At 43.0% G+C, this 21,309-nt stretch overlaps 1 protein-coding gene across 1 annotated transcript; it reads left to right on the plus strand.

Annotated features, from left to right (window-relative positions):
- Positions 1–1,515: 1,515 nt before the first annotated feature.
- On the plus strand, positions 1,516–17,921 carry PPP1CC (protein phosphatase 1 catalytic subunit gamma). Its single transcript, XM_074159305.1, has 7 exons — positions 1,516–1,570; positions 10,979–11,110; positions 12,339–12,569; positions 14,153–14,257; positions 15,366–15,589; positions 16,073–16,207; positions 16,642–17,921. Exons 1-7 carry the CDS (start codon positions 1,516–1,518, stop codon positions 16,729–16,731), a joined length of 972 nt encoding a protein of 323 aa, XP_074015406.1. The 3' UTR covers positions 16,732–17,921.
- The last annotated feature ends 3,388 nt before the right edge of the window (positions 17,922–21,309 follow it).

Here is a 21,309-nt window from a genome sequence, read left to right on the forward strand (position 1 = left end):
AGCGCTCGCTCGGGGAAGTGGAGCGTTTGAAGCCGTGTTTTTGAAAGGGGCGAGCACCTGCGCTTCGGGTAGACTCCGCGTCCTCTTATCTCTTCCCGCTCGTCAGATCCAAGGTGTGCTGAGACGGCAAGTCCTTCGCTTTATCACCCTCAGGAACCCGAACTCTGCTCCAGCCCCGCCAGGGCAATAACCTGTTATGAATATTGTATAACTGTCGGCAGGAGGAATCCGGCATGAAGAGTGGGAGCAATTCAGGCGGGGAAAGGAGGGGAGGAGGAAAGAGGTCAACACAGCCGTCCCTGTAAATTAAAGCAGGAGTAAATAAAGCAATTAAACAATATCTAATCAGAGACGCAAGCTGAACAGCGGGAAAGGCCCGCGCAGCCCATCTCCCTTGCAAATGCAACCCAATATACGAGCAGAACCTCGTTTGCTTGTACCCAAGCTGTAGCTACGTATAGAATAATAGCAGAAGCATGAAATAAAATAGCTAGATGCTCTTGAAAGAGTAAGCTAATTTCTCCATGCATAAGGGTTTCAGAGCTGTATGTTTGTTACGTATTGGCAGGGGCAGAGGCGCCTCTCTGGAGCTGCTCTGGAGCTGAAGGCCTTGCTCAGGCTGCAGGAACCCTGGTGAACGAGCCGGGACAGGAGCTCACAGCAGTGACCGGGCACCAGGACACGCTCTGCCAGAGCACGGTGGCCTCCAAGACTCGGTCAATCAGTCTCCTGCAGGCCGGGGGCCACAGGGAGCAGGAAGGGGCCACCACCGCCTTCACTGGGTCCCCTCACCGGTGGCATGGCCCCGTGTGCCCCACAGGCCTTCCCCCTCACAGGCCGCGGCACCCCGTGAGGGAGACAGCAGCCGCAGGTGTCATTTTGGTGTCGTTCACCCTATTTTAGGGCTGGGGAAGTTGCTGTTACGCAGATGGGGAGCGCACCCCTCATGCCTGCCGCCGCCTCACGGGTCGAGGCAGCAGAGCCTCCGAGCAGGTCCTATGAGGAGGCAGCACTGACATAAGCCCGACCCCAGCCACCGCCTCCCACCATCGGCAGAAGCCAAACGGCCTGTTGGTCCAGCTCACGGCCGGGTTTCGACGGACCGACACCGGTCCCTGTGCCAGCCCCAACACCAGGAGGCGGCACCGCCGCACTATTTCAGCTCCCGTGAGCGGAAGGATACCGCGGGAGGGGAACTGACTCGTTGCGTTCTCCGCCCCGTTCTTCCCGCCCGGCCTATAAAGGGTTTCCGGTGAGCCGCCTCGCGCTCGTAGTATCCGTGCGCCGGCCGAGCTCGCTGAGGAGACGGCGGCCATTTTGTTCAGTGCTGGGTCTCTGCTGAGACCGGCGGTCGAGGGGGGGGCGGGGGGGGAAGAGAGAGAGGGAAGAAGGAGAGCGGGGAGGAGAGGAGGCAGGGGAAAAACGAGACAGAACGAGGAGAGAAGTCGGGCCGGCCAAGCAGCGAGCGGAGGGAGGGGAGCCGCGGGGAGGGGTCCGCCCGGCCGCTGAGAGGCGATGGCGGATATAGACAAGCTCAACATCGACAGCATCATCCAACGGCTGCTGGAGGGTGAGGGTCGGGGAAGGCACGGGGCGGGTGGCCGTGGGGTGGGTGGCGGCCGGGCCGGTGCCCGGGAGCCCGCCCGCGCGGCGCCTCCGTGGTCCCACCTCAGCCACCGCCGCGGGGGATGCACCGCGTCCTGCCCGCCCGGTGGGGTCGGGGGGGACCAAAATGGAGGGGCGCCGAGGTGCTTTGTCTTCCCGGGGCTCGCCTCCGCCGCCAGCCCGGGCGGCTCTGCTCTTCAGCCCCGACTTGTCCCTCAGCCCCTGTGTTTCCGAGCTCTTCCTGCTCTTTGATCCCCTCTGCGCTCCCGGTGCAGTGTTGGGACCAGCCGGCTGCCCTCCTTCTCCCATGCAGCGCTAAGGAGATGCTTAATATAGTACTTTTTTCGTAGGAAAGGGTTTTAAAAAAACCTGGGGTGTTCTCTTGCCTTCCACACATGCACGTGGGGTCTGTGCTTGCCTGGGTAGACGTAGGGCTCTGGAAATAAGACCTAGCGTGTTTAAAGAGTCTGCTGAGGCAGCTTTTCAGAAAGTCGGGAGGAGACTTGCATGGGTTTCAGGATGCTGTGGTTTTAGCTTTGATGGGCTGCTTGCATTAATGCTACTATAGGACTTTGGCTTTTAATTCGTAACATATGGTGGCTTCTTAGGTGCGAATAGAGGGTTGGGTTTTGGTGTTTCAGACAGTCTGTGGAAGGGCTTATTGTCTTGTATTGTTAGTGCTTTGGGTTGAAGCGAGTTGCATGGGAGTTTCTAAATCGAAGGCTTAGAAGTTGCAGGGGGTGTCTTCAGCATCGTCCCTTCGGTTGCAGGGGTCAGTGCCGGACCAGAATTGTCGACTGATCTTTTTTAGGGCAAAAGGCTGAGAAGTCACCAATGATAAATTTTCCTGCAGGCATCAAGGAAAATCATAATTATTCAGAGAAGGAAGCTACCCCAATTCAGCCTCGTTTCACATATGTCAGGGCAGGCATCTCATCTGGATTTAGGCTTGAAGAGCTTGGTCAGGGATTTAACTTTTTTCCATTTGGCACAAAGTCATCTGAGATGTTGCTGAGAGAAATGGTGAAGAAATGTCTTTCAGTGATATTACATCCTTTCCTTCTTACAAGATTTTGCTTGTGTAATGGCTTGGAAAGCAAAAGGTCAGGCAGAGGAACAATAGTGCTACTCTAGAAATTATTTGGAGCTAAAAATCCTGTAGATGTATTATGGGATTATTGAACTAGAATAAGTAAAAGTAAATAGGGCTTTTCCTCTGATCCGTTTTGGATTTTGCCTGTTACCAATTTAAACTGCCCAGGTTTAAATTATTTAAAGGCTTCCCTTCATAAATGCAGACCACGATTTTCCTGAAACTCTAGTAGTACAATTTGTAGTTGTCAGTTCCTGTGTGTCATGTGTTTGGTGACATATTAATGCATGTTCAGCTTTACTGCAGGTATTACAATTTTTACTTGATTTCCCCTAGTGTTAATAGTGCAATTTTCTCGAAGTCAAAGCGCTTAATATCAAAAACATGGAATAAGATAATCCTAGAAAGAGATCTGAATGATTTTGAATTATTTCTCTTGTTTAAAGTTTCAAAAAGTAGTAAGATGTACTGTGTCAATATGTTACATTCTTACCCGGCTTATACCCGTATTACACGTTTGGAAGAGATGAGAGTTCGTAAATCAGGCTTCAAAAGGTTTTCTGACAAGATCTTTTCAGAGATGGTTCATGCAACTAAAGATATTACCTGAGGTTGCATCAGCTGCCAGAACTGAAATTAAATTTTTTTCTTTATTGACATTTCAGCTGGGATTTTGGATTCCTTGAGGCAGCGATTGTCTTTCAATATTTAAAACAATTACCAATGTTAGTGACCTATGCTAGTGCATTTTTTTTGTGGCTTATTAAATGTCTATTATAAACATTTTTGCCAGACAGAGTAATGATTGACCTTTGTGGCAGTCTGTCATTTTTATACTTTTTTTTTTTTTTCCAGAAAGGGCAAAATGATACATCAAACACTGCGTTTTTGATACAGTGCTAAATTGTGGGAATTGCTGTGCAAATGCCATTCGCTTTGGTTGTTTAAAATGTACTTGACTCATCCTTTCCCTGAAATTATTACAGTCTGGCTACATAGGTGACAGGACTGAACTTCTAAGGTGGAGATCTGCATGGTATTAAATGGAGGGAAAAAAATACCTGAAGTAAGTGTAAGGATACTCACCCTATTTAGATTTGGAGCAAAAAAGAAATTATTTTTCAGTGTGGTTCTGGTAGAACAACTGCAGAGTATTAGTTATACAAAGTCTGGTGTGCCTGTACCAGAACTCTGTTTCAAGTTACACGCTTTTCAGACAAGGTTGCACACAGATTAAAATCGTACTTAAGCATGAAAACACTGCAAAATCTGTTTTAATAATCAGCTTACTCAAACTGAGTTGCCCAAATCTTTGTGCAAGCTTTAATTTTTAAAGAAATTCATTCCATTACAGCTGTCTTTAAACTGTATACTTGCATATTTTTGTAACAGTTAACTTCAGGTGATTTTGCTAGTAAAATGCAAATGATATGAACAGGGGATGTTATCCTTTCCTTTTTAAAGGTAATTAAGGAGATACTTGATGAAATATTTCAAATCAATGAGAAAACATGGTTAAGCAGGTATTTGTGTTTTATAACATGCCTTAGCATTGCACTGATGGAAGAGACCAGAGAGCTACGCCGGTAGTGAATCTAGTGTAACGGTTGAGGTAAAGCAAAGTGGTTCAAGGGTGAATAATAAATTACTCTCGCTTTTGTTCTTAACATAGGGTATTAATAATGTATTTGTGAGGGGGGTTTTTACTTGTTTTCTACATTGACTTCTCTGATGAAATAACATTATTCTTGCTTTTCCCCCAAATATTTGGTACTCTTCCACCCAGATTAGGCTAGCTGAAATTACTATTTCATTCTTGAAAAGGCCCAGTAGTATATATTTAGCTTCTCACTCTAAGGTAAATATTTGAAGAGCCTTTCTTGTTCCAGATGTTTATAGTACAGAGCCATTTGGCATTGAAATGTCACAAAAACCATTTTTCAGTAACATTGTTAACCTTGGAAAAACTTTCAGTGAAAACATTGAACATACTGATGGTTTTTTGCTGTAATCGAATTTATATTTGTTACTTTACTAATAAGGGTTGTGTTCTGCTAGGAACAATTTCATGAGTATAGGTTGTCTAATTTTGTCACTTTTAGTAACTGTACTAACAACATTTTTTCACAAAAATAAGGCTTCTAGAGTATAGTAAATGACAGCATCCTGCAATGTGAATTGAAATATTTCCTAAGTGTCTTTGATAGTGGACAAAGGCTCAAATATTTATGGAACTAACTCACTTTGCTGAGGAATAAGAAGGGGCAAATCTGAGACCAAATTTCTCTCCTCCTTGGAGGAGTATTGTAGACAGTAACTTCGTGGTTCTGAGCGTGGCTGCTAAGCGAAAACTGCAAGTAGACAAGAAGATGCTAGAAAAGCTCCCTGTGAGATGAAAAATCAGTGGCATGGTCATGGAAAGGGTTCCAGGAAATGGCAGCATTCCTGCTCAGCTCCGGGCAAAGAATGAGTGACAAATCCTGAGATTCCCCGAGTGTGAGCATGGCTTCCTTTCCGTGTCATGTCAGATGTTGTTCCTATAACTTAAGCCCCTTATCAGTTTCCTTTATCTACTGCATTGGCAGCTTTTCACTGCTAAGTAGGGTCTCATTTGAAAATGGAGCTCATAGTAATGTATCTAGAAAACAAGATCGAAATGTACTAGTCTTACCATGGTAATGATAAATAACATGGTAAAATAACACAATTTCAACATACATAAGTGAAACCCAAGTTAAAATATGTTTCTGAAAATCTTTTCTGTGCTGCAGCCGCTTCAGACACTATTAATGGAAAACTAAGTAATGAATGGAGGCTACTTTGGATAAAGCCATGTGAGGCTAGAATGGTGGTAGCCATTCTGGAAGCTGAAATCCTGGTTAGTGCGCTAAAATCAGCAAAAAGACTCCAAATCCTCAAACTTTGCTGTTTGTACACCCACAGATTTCTATTCCCGGTAAAGCCTGTTGTATAGCTGTCAAGGAGATATTCTCTCTTAATTTGCTTTAAATGGGGAAAGAGTTATTAAAATAGTTGAGTCAAAGAGTATGGATAAACTTCTGCTGACAACAGAGAAAACTTTCTTACAAATGCAGTTCTGATTATTTTTTTTTCACCTTTCTGCTAAATACAGCATTGATTGGGTCTGAAGGCTTGCTTTCTGTATAGCTTCATATACTGAGATAAGTGATTCTCACAGACGTTGATCTGAAATGTGGTAAGATTTCACTTGTTGATTATTTGGGATACTGTGATAAAGTTTCTAATAGACAAACAGTACTTGTTGACCTCAAACCATATAATATTCCATAGTTTGTGTAGCTTAATATTAATTGTTTCCTGCTGTGTTGCAGCAGTTTCTAGTAATGGGAAATACGAGCTCTCCATTTGGAAGACAAGGATTAGTTTCCGATCACTGCTGTGGATTCAGATAAGTCAGTTAAATTCTGTGTTTGTTGCCCAGTCAGTGAAGTGGAGGAATTTGTCATCTCCGAGTGTTTGTGATCAGTGTGAGGACCTGTTGCTACGAAGCTCTCTCCAGTGTGGAATTATGTTACAGGATGAAAATTTTACAGTCATGCAGAATTTTCTGTTTGATAATGCTGCTGTGAACTTCTGTCATACTAAAAAGTAGACTAGAACTTTTTCTTTTTAGAGGCTTGGGCACTGAGGAGTTGCTTTTCAGTTTCAGTTTTGAATTTGAAATGATCTGATCAAAGTTGGTAATGCCTGCAGTGAAGTAAAGCCTTTTTTACATCAACCACTTTCAAGTTATTTATTCCCTTTGTGCCTGTGGTGCAAAACTGAATGTGAAACTGTCATCAGGAACTGCTAAAAACAAGATTAAAAACAACCTGCAGTATTTTTGGAAGTGTCTCTAGGATTGCAGACATCTGAACGTAAAATATGGTAGAACTGGGAGACTTGTTTAATCAGCCAAAAAATGAACTGACCTGCTGATAGACTATTTTTTTTAAAACATTTTCTGTACAAGAACTTGGTTCTGCCCACTTCAGTTGACAGCATTACAACTACTTCTATTAATGCAATACTGAAGGAAAATGAGGTGTTTGGATCACTGAAATTTCTGATATTTTTGAATATTCTGCTATTTTTTAATACTTTCCTAAGTATTCATTCTTTCCATATTAACCTTGAATGAATTAACATACTCAGTTTTGTAATAGCATAGTTAAAGGATTGTGTGGCACCAAACTGACCATTGGGAAATGCTAGTGATGGGACGTGGTGTAGATGTCCCTTGTACTCTATGTGCATGTGATCGTCTGTTTTATGTTGCAGATCCCACAGTTCTTGACCCACTTGTCCTTCACAAAGAAATGTATAAAAGTTGTCCTGGATGTCAAGCAGTGTTTTTTAACTCCTGGCAGCTGCAGCTAAGCTTTGTACTAGCTCTGTTTGCACCAAAGTGACAGGGGTGCTCTTCAGGTCTTGCTCTTCTTCCTTTTACTTCCTTTTCCCCCTCTGCTGGGCGGCTGTCGCACTGCACTCACCTCTCTTCATAATGCGCCTTCATTTTAGAGTTGGTGTCTGTTGTTGCTTTCCAGCAGTTTTCCTCCTTGTCTTGGAAAGCAATGTTAATTTTTGTAGTTGGAACCTATGTTCAAGTCAGTATCTCTGCAGAGATCTTCCAGGCTCCAGGGAGGGATCTTTTCTATAGTCTTTTCCATCCAGTGGAGAGCTTATTTTTCCAAAACTTCTCATACTTGTACAGTGGAGAAGGTTTTATGTCTTAGAAGACTGCCCAGGCTGGACATTGAAATTCAAGCTCTCAAAAAATGTTTTCTAAGAACAGGAGCATCTCTGCATAAAAGAGGATGGGAATATATTACTGTCTGGAAATAGTGCAGCAGTATGTTGAGACAAGACATAAATAAAATATTATTTGAAATGGGCTGACTTTTTTCCTCAACTGATTAATCTTTAGCTTGTTCCACCGTCAGTTCCAGACTGTCAATTCTGAGAGGTTATTTTTTATGCATTGAAAGAACAAATGTGAATGTACAGTACTATTGAGCTGCTCTTTGGACTTTATGACCAAGATGCCAATTAGTTTTGTAGTGTCTGATCTCTACAAGCTGCCTTGTTTTGGTCCAAAGCAGAGAAAAGAAACTGTAAACACCACATTTTTCATAGTATATTATTTTTGCCTTTCTTAGTGGACTAAAACTTGAAGACTCAGAGAAACCTTTTAAGAAGTCATTCAGACTGAACATCCTGCATTTCCTTGCCAGCTCTTTCATTGTGGATGAGAAAATCCTTGCACTAAAAATATAGATTTCTCAAACCAACATGCACTTCTGCATATTTGATTCTTCTAAAGCCAAAAATATTTTTTCCAGCATTTTGGGCTATATAGGTCAACGTTAGAAGAAACTGAACACTCTCATTTCTTCTGTGCCAGTTCCATGTTGGATGAAAGTGGTCAAAATGTCATTGGCAGGCAGCGTGTGACAGAAGTGAATCAGATTGTCCTGTTCTTCTTTCATCCTTCTGGTATCCGTGCTAGCAAGTTTGTGAACTGCAACAAAGCATCATTTTATCTTGTCAGGGTTTTCTACAAGCAGATGACTAAGCCTGCATGAAGATTATCCTGGTTCAATGAAAATGTATTGGGGAAACATAAGAAATTTGTATCTGAAACAGTCGGTTTTCAGATTTTCATTTAATCCTCAGCAAAAATGAATGCATATGCTTTATTCATGAGCTTTAGTGACTCAGTGCATTACGTAGTCTGTATAATTTTTATACTTCTCAATTTATGGATGTGAGATACAGGTTTTGGTTTTAGCAATTTCTAACAAGACCAAATCATGGAAAGTTAGATTTGTTTTTGGCTTCTCAGAAAACTAAATGCAAGTATATTATATTATCTCAAAAACAAAGGTGAATTGTAGGGGAAAATTTAACATTTATAATTCAGCCAACTGATTACTTTATTCTATAAATTTCTGTTCTTTATTGCTTCTGGATATTTGGCGTTTTGAGTAACTTGCTCATTGCTCAGGAGTGTTCAGAAAATTACTGTATAGATGAAAAAATTACTGTATGGATGAAAAGCTTCATGCGTGATAAACTGCTGTGACAAAGATTTAACTTTCATTTCTACGCTTCATTACTTCGAATATTTTAATGGAAGACATGAAATTTAGTGGTAATTCCAGTGTTGCCATGTAATGTCAGTGTTGAGTGATAATACATAGGCAGTGAATAATAAAGGAACATGTATTCCTTGAAAGATAACATTATTAAAGCCATGACTTTTGACCTACAGTTAACTTAGTGTCACTGTCAGTATGCACTGTAATTTGAACTAAAGTTTAATTTTGAAGCTAGTTTGAAGAAAGCTTCTGTGGTTTAGGATATTGTCAATGATTCTGTACGGCAGCCTTTGCCACCAGGACTAGGGCCTATGGGAGTCAGTATGAAGTATGCTTGGTTGTAAAACTGTAAGTACTGGTAGAGATTGTGTCCAATGACACTTGATTTTATGGATGGATATTACACAATCATTTTATTCCTGATCTAGATAAGATGCATGCTGACTGAACGATGTTTTCTACTCTTGATTAGAGGATTGCACAAAAGTAGGAAACTGTGTTAATGAGAAACTCTAATCCCTTTGCAACGCAACCGTTTTTGTTCTTTCTTTTCCTAAAATATGCCCAGAGCCTGCCCCTGCCCCATCCTTTCATGCTGGAGTTCTCACTTCTTGATTTCATACAGTGCAAGGCCCACAGTGACAGTACAGAGATTAGAGTCATCTGTACCTTCCAAATATCTCATTCTGAGGTTAAACAGTATCAAGAGAATTAGACTGAAATGGTATTTAAAAGGTAATTTAGGAACTTAGGAAGTTAATATTGCATAGGTTCTTGCATTTGAAAGGATGTGGAGCTTGTGTTTTTTGCATCTAAAGATGAAGCTTTTTTGGATAAGAGCATATATTCTTCAGTCTCAATGCCTTATGAGTTGGACACAGTAAGTCACCTAACTGGCAACGTTACCAGTGTAGTGATTTTGCTTCTGGAGGTGGTGTCGGAGTGTTTCCAGGCATCTGAGGCTAAAGTTCTGAGGTCATTTGGCTTTGATGCAGCTAAACCAATGGGTTATGTTGTAGAAGATGACTGCTCTTACTCCATAATCTTACTGGAATTTGCTAAAGGGTTTTTGCTTCAACCTTATCAGTGCTCTATGTTGTCAGTGGTTTTGACATGAAATAAAAATATAAGCAGCTTCACTAGTAATGGCATAATCACAGTTTTTTATTTAGTCTTATCTTAACCCTGATAAATGCTGTTGCTTGCAATTTAGCTGTAGTTACAGAATTGCTGCCATTTGTATTTCTAGGCAACAGAAATTGGGGAGAGGGGGGTGTGGTGTATGAGTAGATAAATGGAGGGAAAGCTGTGCTGGTGCTGTAGAAACTTGTTCAGGCCAAGCTGGTGTCCTTGTCTGCATATCCAGCCTAGGAAAGAAAGCTTTGATGGATATTGGAGGGAACCAACTATTGTGAATTGTTGCAGTGGGAGAGGTGGAAGCAGTAATAAAGAAGGAGGGGAGTTTGAGGGAGTGGGGCTGGGGAGGAGGGTGGTCTGGAGGCTGGGAGATCTCTACTAGCTTGTCTTTTGATGTGCTCAAAGGTAATGATGAGAGGTGTTTTTTCATTTGTGATCCAAAAATGTTTCCTTACATATAGTTCTGACCTTCTAATGATATCCTTATTTTTCTTCCCTGTTTGCTAACGGCAGTGTGGAATGGGGCAGTACAGTATTTATTGGTACTGTAGTCTTGTTTGTTCAGATACTGTCTTGGGCAAGGTTATATGATAGTTTTCTGGACGCTTGTACAGCTGAGCTATGATAGTGATGATTAAATGGGAGACTTCCTGCTGTCAAGTTCAGACAGCTTTCCAGAGAACAAGTGTATAACTGCTTCATAAAAAAAAAATATATATATATAGTCACATTGTCCAAGATAGGTTTTATAAGTAAATAGAACTAAACTGATGCTATTTAAAATGTGACATTTAACGGGGGAAGTGTTGAGCCACGGATTCTGTTAAATGAAAGTAACATACAACTGAAGCAGAACACGCTACCCTTTCTCTGCTAACATGGCAGCGCAGTTTCACCTCAGCAGACTGATACTACCCTGTTATCTTCTCATTCTGTATTACAGGGGTATTTAGTCAGGCTCTTAAAATAACACTAGGGATGTTGTTGATTTTGACAACTGACTTCTGACTCCTCCTGACAGTGCGAGGATCAAAACCAGGCAAAAATGTCCAACTTCAAGAGAATGAAATTAGAGGACTGTGCTTGAAATCCAGAGAAATCTTTCTGAGTCAGCCTATTCTACTAGAACTTGAAGCTCCACTGAAAATATGTGGTGAGTACCGTGGTTATGATTTCATGCTTGGGGGCGCGGGGGTGTCAGGTAAATGCAGACCTTAAGCAGAGAACAAATGCCAGATGCTACTCTCACTTATTAACAGTGGAACTAATAAATAAAGGGAAAATGAAACCCTGCTGGATGCTTAGGGCAGAGGAGTTGAGGAGGAGGTAACAAACACGGGAATTGCAGTGGGGACCAAAATAATTCAAGGCGAAAAAGTAACGCATCCAGTTTCACCAGGTCCCTTGGGGAAGGGATTCACATGAAGCTTTGGAAAGGAGTTTTTGTATCAATGAAATAATGTTTGTTCCAGTTATGACCGAACAAGAGGAAACAAAGGAGAACCACAGGAGCTTATTGTAGCTGCTGTTCAGAGTTGAACAGTGCTTTGACAATATTCTAAAATCCTGCTGGAAACTTACATTCTGTACTGTTTCTTGGAATTACCTTCTGGTTTGGTTTCACCATTCTTGTACATAGTGGTGCTCATTTTGCACACACATACATGTCTAGTTATGCTAAAAGAATGAAGAATATAAAAATAAAAGCTTCAATAAATGCACTTTAAAAAGCTTCCAACAGTATCTTATCCTACTCTAACACTGAGGATTTACTTGAAATTACAGTAGCTTGTTCAGTATTTATAACGTTGGTAGTCTAAAACCATGATTTAGTGTTCTGCTTGTCAGAAGCAAAACCATGATGTAAATCAAAGGCAGAAATTACAATTTCATTTTTGATACAACTTCACTGCTAGAGTTTGAATGACTAAGTGTTTCAAGAGCACACCAGAGGTGGTACAAAGGAAAGCAAGTTCCCCAAGTGGTCAGTTTTCCACCAGTATTACTAATGTTGTGTGGAAATACCAAGGATGAGGTAAAGGTTTCTGATCTCACAGCCGCTAGTCAAGTAAAGGATTTAAGCAGGTGTCAGATTTTCATTTGAACACGCAGTTGGGTTCTTGAAATCTTGATTTTGTTTTACATGCATGTGAATATTTTTAAGTAGCTACATACTTCCTCTTAGTGCAGTTAACCATTGCATTACATAATGTCAAACTTCAGAGTGTGATCATTTTATATACGTAAAGATAAACTGTAATTTTGAAGTATGCTGTAGGCAGTATCTAACTGCAAGCTTTTTTCTTTCTATTCTTTCTCTAGAATCAACCAAAGAATGTGGCAAGGGTCACTTACATGTTGTTTCTGAATACTCTTTACAGGTGACATCCATGGACAGTACTATGACTTGCTGCGACTCTTTGAATATGGAGGTTTTCCACCAGAAAGCAATTACCTGTTCCTCGGTGATTATGTTGACAGAGGAAAACAGTCTTTAGAAACAATTTGTCTTCTATTGGCCTACAAAATTAAATATCCAGAGAATTTTTTCCTCCTCAGAGGGAACCATGAATGTGCCAGCATCAATAGAATTTATGGATTTTACGATGAATGTAAGTAGTACAGATGATGTGTTTGGCTTGGGAAAGCAGGGTAGGAGGCGCTAGTGCTGCAGTGTTAGGTGATTCTTTCCTAACTTGCAGTTCCCTTTGCCCACTTCAGGGGGGCCCTTAGCCTATAGGGCTGAGGGAAATGTGTCCTTTCCCTGATCCTTTTGGAGTACAATCCTCACAGTACAAAGCAGCATGCAAGTGGATAATTTTATTTATTGGCTGCTGAAGCTGTTCATATATGGTCATCTGATGAGACAGTTTTATTTGATGTGCTTTACAAAAGCTCACCTCTGTTTCTTTCATCTGAGGGATGATGATGATGACATATACTTGTGTTTTAACTTGGAGAATGGGCTGGGCTTTACTGTGGTTATGTTACAGTGCTTGCAATCTACTTCATATTAAGACCTGTAACTTTGTAATGTTAAAAAAAAAAAAAAAAAAAAAAAAGACTTCTCTGGATGCAGTCCTGCTGTGCTGTGTGCTGCTGCTTTGTCCAAAACCAATAATATTTCCTTTGCTAAACGGGGCAAAGCATGTGTGAAACCTATGCGATGTGTGCTTGGATTGAGCACCAGATACTTGCTCTTTCAGTAGGTGGCTTCAGCTGTAGAAGTTGTTACTTGAACCGGTGCGTCACCCTTTTAATGAAGAAATGTTCTTGTATGTATTTGGCACCATGAGCACTCCTTTTGAAGAAACGCAGTGTTGCTACGCAGTTAATGCAGCAGCTCTGTCACTGCAGAGTGCGTTACGGTCTCTCGTGATGGAGACTATACATAGACCTTACCCTGGTATAACAAGTAATTTAGCTGTGAAGTAGAAGTATATGTTCATGTTTCAAAAGGTGTGACTTAATAAATCCAGATAAAGTAGAGGAGATTAAACTGTTAAATGTATTGTGCACTGAAGCATTCTCAAAACTTGTGTTCTGGGACATACTTGCCTTGTAGCTTACAAGATGTGCTCTCCATGTCTTGTTCTCCTTCAGCAAGGAAACAAAGACATGTGGTATTTCAGAGTTGACTCCTCAGAGATTAATCACAGGCTTAGTCATATATCACAAATATGTTCAGGGTTCATATCTGTTGGGAGAGTCCCTTTGAAAGTAAAAGTGTAGCAGTTTCATTTTTCAGTCCTCTTTCTTTGCCTAGAGAGAGACTTTGTGTGGTAAAGCACTAGCAGAAGGTTAAAGAAAATGTGCTTTCCAAGAATTGTTCTCTTCTGCTGAAAAAAAGAACCCAGCAAATGGCAGGACTTTCTGAAATGGCTCAAATTCTCCAAGGGGTAATTTTCCAAAGCAGAGTTGGGACTGAAGAGTCTGGCTGCCAACAGTGGAATGTCGTTCTGTTGAACAGACTTGTGCTTTCCTCAGAGCCACTTCAGAGCATCCGCACTGAGAGATACCCTTGCAACTTTCTTATAAGCAGTAAAGTGTGTCATCGGATATCAGAGAAGATAAATTGTGTATAGGCTTTAATGCTAACTTATTGGAAGCCTTAGTAATAAGGCAGCCATGTTAGTTTGATTGTAGTTGTGTTAGAAAAAACAGTCAATATGCTTTTCTCCAAAATGTCTTCTAGGTAAGAGGAGATACAACATTAAGCTGTGGAAAACCTTCACAGACTGTTTTAACTGTTTACCAATTGCAGCTATTGTGGATGAGAAGATATTCTGCTGTCATGGGGGTAAGTAACGGCTCCTTAGTTGTTATTTGGGTTTGGTTTTTTTGTATGGTTTTCTTTTGGTTTTTTTATCAGAGTTAGGTTGATGGTTGGACTTGATGATCTTAAAGGTCCCTTCCAACCTAGACGATTCTGTGATTCTATTTGAGAAACTGTAATACTCTGGTATCAGTCCTGGCAATTTCGTGTTTATGTTGCTGAAGCTTCAAAACAGTAGGGATTTTTCTCTGAGGTGGGATTGAGTTTATTTAGTGTCAGTTTTGTGAATCATTGAGCTGGTAGTTTTGTAACTTCACACGCAATGATCTGCTTTTCCTTTTATACCAAAAGGCATATTTAATAGCTTCTCCTTTTGAGTAAAGAATCCTTGCAGGTTTTTTAGACTTATATGAGTAGGAGTTTTTTGTACATTCCGAAAACATACATTTTCATAGAATCATGGAATGGTTTGGGTTGAAAGGCACCTTTAAAGATCATTTAGTTGAATCCCCCTTGCCTTGGGCAGGGACATCTTTCACTAGATCAGGTTGCTGAAAGCCCCGTTCAACCTGATGGGTTTAGAGTTTCATTTGTAGCAATTGGCTCTGGTGTGCTGTGTGATACCTGCTTCGTGCAACTTTTCAAAGTACTAAAATACATATTGCACCTTAAATATTCTATCACTTGCAAGTAATTACAGTTGCCCAGGGAGACATATCTGTGAAAAATGGTAGAGGTCTGTTTGATACTGTATTTCATCTTACTAGGCCTGATCATTAAAATAAACATACCCTGTGATTTCTAGTATTAATGCGTCCTTTACTCAACGGCTCTTTTAACAGTCACTTGCAAAATCTTACAGTGAGATTATTGTAATCCTGTAAAATGTGGAAATAGCTTTGCTTATCTTGCTTCCAGTAAATCTTACAGAAAGTGACTTGTCTTCTGTTACAAAAGCTTTAAAACAAATGCTGGATTAAGAAAACGTCAGTTAACATTGCCATTGAACTACGTAAAATTGCAATGGTGAATCAGTGTGAATACAAATTATTTTTGCCTTGAATTATTACCTGGGTCTTGCAGAGCGAAGTTGGACTAAAACGTGAACTGCCACTGTCTTGACTCTGAACAGGTTTGTCACCAGACCTTCAGTCAATGGAACAGATAAGACGAATTATGCGCCCCACTGATGTACCAGATCAAGGTCTCCTTTGTGATCTCTTGTGGTCTGACCCTGACAAGGATGTCTTAGGATGGGGTGAAAATGACAGAGGAGTGTCCTTCACATTTGGTGCTGAAGTGGTTGCTAAGTTTCTCCATAAACATGATTTGGATCTCATATGTAGAGCTCATCAGGTATCTTAATTTTGTACATTAAACCACAAAATAATTCAGTTTCAAAGGGACCTGAGGTGATCATCTGGTCCAACCCTACACGCCTGTGCTCAACACAGGACAAACCAGTGTAAGCCTGGCTTGCTGAGGATCTTCTCCAGCCAAGTTTTAAATATCTGCAAGGATTGAGATTCCAGTATCTCTGAACAACTTATCCCAATGTTTAACAACCCTTGTAATGAACATTTTTTTAATATATATAAACTGAGGCTCTGATTCCTGAACAAGATTGTCTTGAATCTAGCAGAATCCTGTTTGTCTCATTGCTGATGGACTCTGTTGCTGAACTGGGCCCTGCGATGGTCTTCCTGTTGTGGTCTAAAAGTTTGGAACTCATGTTCCTTAGATGTAGCCAGTTTTTCAGCTGCTGGTTCTGTAAAAGCTGCTTTGCACCTTGGCAGGAAGAAGTTGTCCAGTCTGATATTTCTGCTTTTCTCTCTAAAGGTTGTTGAAGATGGATATGAGTTTTTTGCAAAAAGGCAATTGGTAACTCTCTTTTCTGCCCCAAATTACTGTGGAGAATTTGATAACGCGGGTGCCATGATGAGTGTGGATGAAACTCTAATGTGTTCTTTTCAGGTATGGTATCTGAAGATAAGATATCCTGGTTAGTGTAGTCACACTTCATATGTGCTCTGTTTTGAATTGATGCTTTACTGTTACAAAGCAGTGGTGCTTGTTTCAAATAGATCTTGACAGGTATCACATGTAGACAGGGCTGTGTTTGCACTCCCATCTTCAAAATTGTGATAAGCCCTTGCTGGTGTGAGTAGATAAACTGTTTCACCCTGGAATTAAATCATCTGAGCAAAGCTCTGTCAGCTGTTAGCCTGGTTCCATTGCCATGGGCTCCTCGATCGTAGGCCCTGTCACAGCTCTGAGTGGGAAACATTTACTTACTGGCACGTTTATGACTTGTCCAGATGACGTGTGTAATGCCTTGACTAGTGAATTACTTGTTTGATTGTCAGAAAGCTAAAACTTTTTGCTAAATGACTGAACTATCTTTTCAGATTTTGAAACCTGCAGAGAAAAAGAAGCCCAATTCCAGCAGACCCGTAACGCCTCCCAGGGGTATGATCACAAAACAAGCAAAGAAATAGTCACTTTGGTGCTGCCTTGTTGGGACTTGTATTATAGTATATAACCTCCATTTTTAAAACTGTAATGTGTACCGTTCAGCTTGCTCAAAATAGATAACGTGTTTGTGGTTTTCCTTTTGATTTGATGAATGGCATTTGCTGGTTGTAACAGCGAATGAAAGACTTTTCTCCCTCCCAGGAAAAGAGTTTTAACCTCCCCTTTCGTTGGTGTTACAGCTGTACACTCCACAGCATCTCCTCCTCTCATTATGGGTAATTGTACAACTGACTTTCTGAATCTGTACAATGAGTAGTGTAAATGCTTGTTTTCTTCTTTAGGATCTAAAGAGGGCACTAGTGTGCTGTGAGAGTAGAAATTCGTTACTGTCAGAAATTACATACTGTTTATACAAACCACTGTGAACTTTTTTTTTACATTAAATTTTGTTTTAAAGGGATTGCTTTTCTTTTAATGTCTTGTCATGTACACGTTAGTTTTATTGCTGTCAACATTAGAAATAACCTCCAACCCTGCCAGCGTCACTGGTATGATGTATATTTAATTCAGACACGCATCCCCCTCCGTATACTTCAAATGACAATTAAAGCCATTATTTTAAGTGTTTGTGTCTCTTTCCTGAAGCCAAAGTTCGCTTAGAAAACTGTTTGTACACGACCCACCACACAGAGCTGTCAGGGCTTCCCGTTCACGCGTTCCTCCTGGAGACAAAAGGAAGCCCTGGCTTGAAATAGCAAGTAGAAATGCTGTGCTGTTTATTCCTGGTAAAAATAAACACGTTTTTGTACAGTTTCCGTATGTCGGATCAAGTGGACCGTTTTACAGGGACATCAGTCCTGTGGCAGCCAGTGTCAGAAGGATGGGAGTGACGGAGATGGTTCTAGATCTGCCCGAGCGGGCTTCTGTGGTTTAGCCTGAGGACTTTGTTCTACAGAGAAACCTAGAAAATAGCTTGATAAGCCAACCAGAGGCGTTGATCTTGATCACCGGTTTATATAAATCTCTCACAGAATCTTGTTTTTTAAAAACTGTTAATCTTTTTGGAACAGATGACAGTGTACAATACCATGTAGTGAAAAATCACTTATTAAATGAAGAAATTGTTAAATCTTCTCAGTGTCAGTTTATCACAACGTATACACTACTACTATCGGAGGACCTGACTTAGATAAATAAATTGTTCTGGAAACCCACGGATTCTTGGTTTGGATTTGTCTCAGCTGCAAGCACTGGAGGTATGTTTTTAAACAGGAGAGTTGGATCCAGATCTGCTTCTGGAGCTTTAATGCAGATACTGTCCGTAAATGCAGGCACCCTCCCACCGGAGGGGGTGGGCACAGATGTGGAGCCCCCAGAGCGCTCCAGGCAGAGCTCTTGGACAAGTCGGAGCCCTGTAGTTGAGTGAGGGAAGGTGCTGGTGTCTGAGCTTCTGTTTTTGGCAGCCCCGTGGTCCGGGTAGCGCAGCGGGTCCCAGAGGTACGGTGCGTGGGAGGAGTTCCTCATCTGCGCTCCTCTTCAGCCTTCTGGGTTCCGAGTGGGGTTTGCCTTGAGGACAAGTCCTGCTGTGCTGGGACCGGGGACTTAAGAGGGTCGTAGCTGAGGACAAGACCACTTCCCTCTGGTTCTTAGTTAAAGAACTGTGAATTCTTGGTAAAGAAGGGGAGTTGAGTAGATGTTACCACAGCTGTCTGTGTCGCCAGCTGAAGCGGGTTGAGTTGAAGGTGATGGTCGAGGTGGGATGCCAGCTCCGGGCACTCTCACCCTTGACAGGAGTGCCCTGTTGGTCCATATTCCCTCCTGTGCTGCCTCCTCGTGTGCCTTGTGGAAAATACTGCAAGATTTTTATCAATCAAGAGAGGTGGATTGTTCAGCTGCGGTGGTGGTGCTTGGTGGAGTCTGGTGTTGAAGGAGGAGTTTCTGTCACTGAGGTGCCCGGCTCCCATAAACCACCAGCTCCGTTCTGGCGTCCCCCCCAGTGGATGGGTTTCCCTTCGCTTTTGGAGTGACCTGAGCTGCTTTGACACGAATGCATCTTCTGGCCTGTCCCCAGCCAGAGATTCTGGGTTTCAGTGTATTTCTCTGCCAAATCAAGGAGCCTTTTTCCTACCCTGAAGGCTTTTTTTTTTCTTCCCTCTAAAGCTAATTAATCAAACCACCTCTTGTTAACTTCTGACGAGCTCATTAGACTAGGTGTCAGAGATTGCCCGTTAAAGGCTTTCTCAAAAACTTTCACCCTTTAAATCATGTTTGTGGGTTTTCTTTATAGCTCTATAATTTTTCTCCCTCCTTGTAAAACAGTCACCTGTGTGTCTTTTATTGATCTGGTGAATAACGGCGCACACATGGAACCCGTTTTCGTTTGACCTGTACCTAGAGGAATGCATTAACCCCTCCCCGCAACCATGAGCTCACCAGCCGTTCCGCCTGTCACCCCGTCACACCTTTTTCCTCTGTGACTTGGTTGGTTTGGTTTTTTCCTCTCCTCAAATGCAGTTTTGGTGACACAGGCGCCTATTCTGGGCTGTGGGTTCTGCCCGGCTGCGTTCCCCCGGGGCGGCTCACGTACCCCGGGCTGCCTGGCCGCTCAGGCTGGAGGAAGTCCCACCGCACTGTGGTGGAGGTGAAAATGTTCCTCCTCTGCTGCAGCCGCCAGAAGGAAAGACCTGCTGATCTTGCTACGAGTTGCCATTAGAGGTTCGGTGGCACGTTTTATGCCCATTTTTGGAGGGGTTTTGATCAGTGGAAGGAAAGAAGGAGCAGCAGGTGCCCTTTCCTGTTGTTTTTTCCATGATGATATTTGTAGGAACATCTGGTTTACACGTGGAATGGGGAGAACGGCAGGTGAGCCTCCTGAGGCCCTTCTCCCCGCAGCCCAACTGCCCTCCTGCTGCCCCAAAGCTCCAAAGGGCAAACCGGCGGGGAGGGTCCCAGGCCTTGCCGGAGGTCTCCACAAAAGGCAAGTCGTGATAAACCCAAATTCTCTTCAATCCTCGTCTCGTGCCTTTTGCCGTGTGCCCAAATCCAACATCAACGTGTCTTACTCTGGAAAAGATCAGTAAGATCTGAGGCACTACCTGTTGATTCGGATGTTCCTCTAGAGAGTGGTGTCTCTCTGAAATGAGTCCTCGTTGCCATCTGGCTGTTGGAAGGCTGTTTTTCAGCACAGGTCATCTCTGGTTGTTCCTGGTTTGCAGTACTTTAAAACCAACAAAGGAGACATTAATTTTGCTCACAAATCCCCAACGGCGCTCAGGTCTCCCTGGGAGGACACAGGCGTCCGGGCACACGAGTCCCTGTGGTGTCCGATGTGCTTTAGACCCGAGTTTAAACTCTGAACTATATTAATCGTTAAATGAGAACTGGACCCCGCAGCGCCTGGGCTGTGGGGGGGTTTAGGGGCCGATGGGGGGTGCCGCAGGTGGGCTGAGCTACCCGTGCGCTGCCCCATAGGCCCCCGAGGTGCCACCTAAAGCTGTTCTTACTCAAAGCGGTGGCTTGCGATGTATGACACAAAGCGTGCTCTCCTCGGGGATTGCAGGCAGCTGGTGAATTCCTGACGTCGAGCCCTTCCCAGGCAGTCGGGTTCCCTACCATTCCCGCTTCTGTTGAAAGAGGGAAAGGGTTTCAGTGCTAGAAAACACCTTTCTGGTCTCTTGTTTTCATGGGCATTTGTTTTTAAGGTAAAAAAGCTCACCCTCTGCAGCTCGGGCACACGGTCCCGGCCCCCATCATCCCAGAGCAGAGAGCTCAGGCTGAGATCAGCAGATCTGGCTTGTTAAAAAGTGTGCTGTTACTGTAAAAAAAAAAAAAAAAGTGTAGAAACGGGGAGTTTCGCCCACCATTGGGCTGGGAAGAGGCTTAAGGTGAAGCCCTGGGCTGAGGCAGCTGAGCTCCCCCGGCTCCAGTCCGGTAACGCTGGATTCACCCTTAAATTGTGCCCTAGACCCAGCCTGGTCCTCACCAAGAGCTTCGTAGCTCTCCTGGCAGCGTCTCCTCCCAGAAAACCACCGAGGCACCTCACAGACGTGGTTAACGTGCAGCCCCTCGGAGCTCTGCCTGCACGCGCTGATTATTGGGATTTTACTTAAATTCTGAGGATGAGGCTTCGGGTTTGCGATCGCCCCCGTAGCCCCGCTCGGCAGCTGCGCTCAGGCCAGGTGAGCCCTCTCGGTGCAAAGACAACTCAGCTCATGGCAAAGCAGAACCTGCCTGTTTTCTCCTTAAAACCTGCACTCCTTACTGAAAAGGGGGTCGGGTCCATTGAGCTCTCTCAGGAGAAGACCTGCCATCCGCGGTTCCAGCCCCGAGACAGTGCCTTCCACCGTTAGCTGATGGAGTTGGTGTTTAGTGGAGTCAGCTGAGACCAAAATACCTTAATTAGCCAGAAACTCCCAGGATAAAACTCCTCCCTGCTCCTGCCTTTGCTGTCCTGCTCCAGGTGCCCAGCTGGTCTCTGCAGGTGGGTGGTTTGGGGTGAGGAACGAGGGTTTTGGAGCTCCAGGGGGACATCGCCTGTGCTGATTTTGCCCCGGGGGGAGGATGGGCATGGGTCTCTGTGCTTTAGGATGAGGCGCTAGAAA

Source organism: Numenius arquata, chromosome 16 (genome assembly GCF_964106895.1).
Source record: "Numenius arquata chromosome 16, bNumArq3.hap1.1, whole genome shotgun sequence".
NCBI lineage: Eukaryota > Metazoa > Chordata > Aves > Charadriiformes > Scolopacidae > Numenius > Numenius arquata.